The sequence below is a fragment of the Apium graveolens genome, chromosome 10 (assembly GCF_009905375.1).
Source record: "Apium graveolens cultivar Ventura chromosome 10, ASM990537v1, whole genome shotgun sequence".
NCBI lineage: Eukaryota > Viridiplantae > Streptophyta > Magnoliopsida > Apiales > Apiaceae > Apium > Apium graveolens.
The window spans coordinates 229,766,499-229,771,122 of record NC_133656.1 but is presented as its reverse complement, the minus strand read 5'-3'; the positions used below and the strand labels follow the sequence as shown (position 1 = coordinate 229,771,122).

The window sequence follows — 4,624 nt, the reverse complement described above, 5'->3', positions numbered from 1 at the left end:
TACACTCAATTATTTTTTTACCAATTTGAATTAGTTACCCTCTTGAAAAAGAAGATTGTAGTGAATGTAATGGGCAATGAACTAGTGTTATTACTAAAGTATAGTGACCAGTGACTGTAGTAAGTGAAATGAGTATCTACTATCTATAGACGACAAAAACTCAAGATGGCTAGTTATAAAATTTAATAAACAAGGTGATGACTTTGATCCGATCAAGTCAGTGTAGTCAATTCCGCACGCAGTCAATACTGTATTTTAAATTACTGCAACTTGGGTAAAGCTATTCACATCAAAATTATTTATTCTCAACAAGCCCTATGATCATCATACTAATTTAGAGGTTCTAGCCCTCACGAAAGGCAAGTAGGCAACAGCGCCTGCGTTTCTACTTTCCTTCTTCTTTCGTCCTAACTCCATTTATGTTTATTTATAAGTAGCTAGTCATGATGTGATTTCAGTTGTAAATCCATCTAGTCCTCAAGGTTGAGACCCTTTTGAGACCCTTTTATCCCATTTTGCTAATGGAATCCCAGACTTTCAACTTGTCAGGACCCGTACACATAACTGAAATCGACTGGTACAATCAACCCAATTTTTTTATTATTATTTTACATTTTTCAACTTCGGCGTTTTGCTTTTGTAATAGGATAATCTCTGGTCAAGTACTTACACAAGTCTGAATATATGTGCATTTTATTTTTCAGGAATAACACAGTCCACCAAACATCAATCCTTTCGAGCCTAGTTAAAGGCGTCTACATTTTGGAACTTGATCGTCAGAACAATCGGGAAGGTCTCCAAGCTCTAGCGCCTCCCTGGTGGAAATTCTTCAACTTCCAAGTACAAAAAGTGCTTCAGGATGATTCAGATCTCTCAATATATGGAGCCGTTTATGAGTTCAAATCCCCACTAAAAGCATATTCCAAACTGCATCCTCCGCGATATATATTAGCATTGAGAGGAACACTACTTAAACTAGGAACATTATACCAAGACATCATACTGGATGTCGAGATTGCGTGCTTCCAAAACAAACTTCAAGACTGTCCCCGAGTTATAAAGGCATTACAAGTCGTCAAAGAACTAGTAGATGATGCTGGTGCTGAAAATGTGTGGCTTGCAGGCCATTCTTTGGGCTCAGCTATTGCACTAACAGTGGGGAGAAAGACGGTAAAAATGGGATTTCACCTAGAAACACACCTTTTCAATCCACCATTCACTTCATTAAGAATAGCATTAGACCTAATAACCAAAAACAAGATACTGAAACACGGGGCTCGAATCATGGCAAGTGCACTCAAGGTTGGATTATCAGTGAGCCTAAAGGGCCATCACCGTACAGATGATAACCACTTCGGCGTGTTATCGAGTTGGACACCGTATCTATATGTGAATCCACGTGATCCAATTTGTTCGGAGTACATCCCGTACTTTAGGCACAGGAAGACAATGAAGTACATTGGTGCTTCAAGAATCGGAAAATGTGCGACCCAAATTTCATTGGGAGGTATAATTACATCATGTGCATTGGGGTATAGTACAGAGACATATCACCTGATTCCAACAGCTTATCTAGTGATTAATAAGAATGAGAATACGGATGCCCATGCACTAGCGCAGTGGTGGACACAAAGTACTGATTGGGAGTCCATGTTCTGCAAGTTTTCATAGGGTATATATATAGTACATGTGATGGATGCAATCTTATGCCGAATTGTCTAGGCGAGAGGTCAAAATCTTATTGCCTTGCGAAAAGACAATTCAAGTGCGCAATTAATTAGTTATAAAAAGTGTAAAGTGCTATGGTGTCGTGAATCGCGATAATTAATGTATAATTTGCATAGGTTTCTCAAATGTAAATTTGTAATTTATGCTGTGTGCGAGATAGTACCATTTGTTTCTCTCTTCTCTTTTTTTGAAATCACATGTACTACTAGTCTTTTCTAGACCAAGCATTTTCTAGACAAGCAGAAATGCGTGAAATAGACAAGGGGTGTAATCGAGCATTTTCAGGCTCGGCTCTAACTCGATTAAAATAGTTCGGGATCGAGTTCGAATTTGAACTCGCACTCGAGCTCGATCGAACCTTTAATTTCAAATTCAAAACTCGGCTCGTAAAATGTTCGGTAGGCTCGAGTTCGGGTCGAAAACTCGAATTAATTCACTAAATATTAACAAAAACTTCGAAATATGATCGGTTCGACTCGAGTTCGGCTCGAGTTCGACTCGATAAAAATAAATAATATACATAAATATTAAATATTTACATAAAAATATATTTATTATACAAATATTAAAAATAATAGAGGCTTGATAAAGCTCACGAACCTTACGAGCCGAATAATTTGAAGCTCGGGGTCGGGTCGGTTAAAAATTCGAAAAGCTCGAGCGCGAGCTCGGCACGATTATTTACGAGCGGAATTCAAATTTTTTTACGAGTTGAGCTCGAGTAATCGAGCCGAATTCGAATTTTTTACGAGCCGAGCTCGAGTAGCTCACGAAAAAATTGGCTCGTTTACACCCCTAAAATAGAGCGATGGATTTGAATGTTTTACATATATGGATCTTCCTATCCCAATAATTAATATTCATTCCAAGTTCAGTTATTTACATTTATTGATGTTTAGGTGTTTAATTTTTACTTAATTCCGTCTGGATGTTCATTGTGTTATCTGATGTATAGTTTTGAAGCCTCTGTATGATGGCAAGGTTTAAATTGCAAGGAGGATCACCATTGGAAGGTGAAAATGCACCTTCATCTACTCTCCCAAGATGAAGGTTATGTAAACTGCATTGAGAATGGTCTTCACATTCCCCACAAAGTAGCCACAGTTGCTACGGTCACAATTGCTGTTGGTCAATCCATTCCAAAACCTAGAGCAGAATGGACAATGGAAGACACAGAAGAAGTCCACAAGGATAAGAAGGCTATGAACATTTTGTTTAATGGTCTTGACAAGGATATGTTTGATAATGTGATAAATTGCACAACTGCCAAAGAGGTTTGGGACACAGTTCAGCTACTGTGTGAAGGTACAGAACAAGTAAAAGAAAATAAAAATGCAGCTTCTCATTCAACAGTATGAGTATTTTCATTTTGAAGAAAATGAATCTTTAAATGACACATTCAATAGATTCCAAAAGCTGTTGAATGGACTGAAGCTGTATGGTAGAGTGTACCAGGTGAAGGATTCAAATCTTAAATTTTTAAGATCCTTGCCAAAGGAATGGAAACCCATGACTGTCTCCTTGAGAAACTCTCAAGATTATAAGGACTTCACTCTTGAAAGATTATATGGAATCTTGAAGACTTATGAACTAGAGCTGGAACAGGATGAGGTATTGGAGAAGGGAAGAAAGAAAGGAGGTTCCGTTGCCTTGGTAGCTGAAAATGAAAAAGAATGCAGACAAGAAACTGTGAGATCTACATCAAACTCCAAAGATGGCACAAGCAAATCAGAATCAAGCAAGGGTAAGGAGCAAGTTGCTGAGAATGAAGACAACTCCAGCCAAGATAACTCTGATGGTATTGATGAGCATCTTGCATTTCTGTCCAGAAGATTTGCAAAGATGAAATTTAAGAAAAATACTAGAGCCACTAAACCTCATAAGAACATGGTGGACAAATCCAAGTTCAAGTGTTACAATTGTGGTACAAGTGGACACTTTGCAAGTGAGTGCAGAAAACCAACTTCTGAAAAGAAGAAATTTGACCAAGTAGATTACAAAAAGAAATATTTTGATCTGCTCAAGCAAAAGGAGAGGGCTTTCATTACTCAAGAAAAAGACTGGGCAGCTGATGGAGAAGAAGAGGATGAAAGTGTGGAATATGTCAACTTGGCTCTCATGGCTGATTCTGAGGAAAATGAAGTTAGTTCATCAAGCAACCAGGGAAAAAGAAGAAATCTATGGTACTTGGACAGTGGCTGCTCAAGACACATGACAGGAGATTTCTCCCTGCTCACAGAGTTTAAGGAGAGAGCTGGCCCTAGCATAACCTTTGGAGATGACATCAAAGGGTTTACTATGGGATATGGCTTGATTTCAACAAGGAATGTCATAATTGATGAAGTTGCACTAGTTGATGGTCTCAAGCATAACTTACTGAGCATCAGTCAACTATGTGATAGAGGGAATACAATTTCCTTCAATTCAGAAGCCTGTGTTGTCACCAGTAAGAAAGACAACAAAGTGGTTCTAACTGGAGTTAGAAAAGGAAATGTGTACTTAGCTGACTTCAACTCTACAGATGCAGAATCTATTACTTGTCTCTTCAGCAAAGCAAGTTCAGCTGAAAGTTGGCTATGGCACAAGAAGCTATCCCATTTGAATTTCAAGACAATGAATGATCTAGTCAAAAAGGACTTAGTTAGAGGAATTCCTCTTGTTGAATTCTCAAGGGATGGTTTGTGTGATGCTTGTCAGAAAGGCAAACAAAGGAAAGCATCATTCAAAAAGAAGCTTGAAATAACAATTGATGAACCATTACAGCTGATACATATGGATTTGTTTGGACCAGTCAATGTATTGTCAATTGCAAGAAAAAGATATTGATTGGTGATTGTAGATGATTTCTCAAAGTTTTCATGGGTCTATTTTCTTGGATCAAAGGATGAAGCAAGTG

The 4,624-nt window shown here is 38.0% G+C and overlaps 1 protein-coding gene across 1 annotated transcript; it reads left to right on the top strand.

Moving 5' to 3' along the window:
• The first annotated feature begins 444 nt into the window (after window positions 1–444).
• LOC141693818 (GDSL esterase/lipase At4g10955-like) lies at window positions 445–1,697 on the top strand. The gene is made up of 2 exons (XM_074498988.1): window positions 445–577; window positions 705–1,697. The coding sequence occupies exons 1-2, from the start codon at window positions 522–524 to the stop codon at window positions 1,669–1,671; spliced, it is 1,023 nt and encodes a 340-aa protein (XP_074355089.1). The 5' UTR covers window positions 445–521; the 3' UTR covers window positions 1,672–1,697.
• The last annotated feature ends 2,927 nt before the right edge of the window (window positions 1,698–4,624 follow it).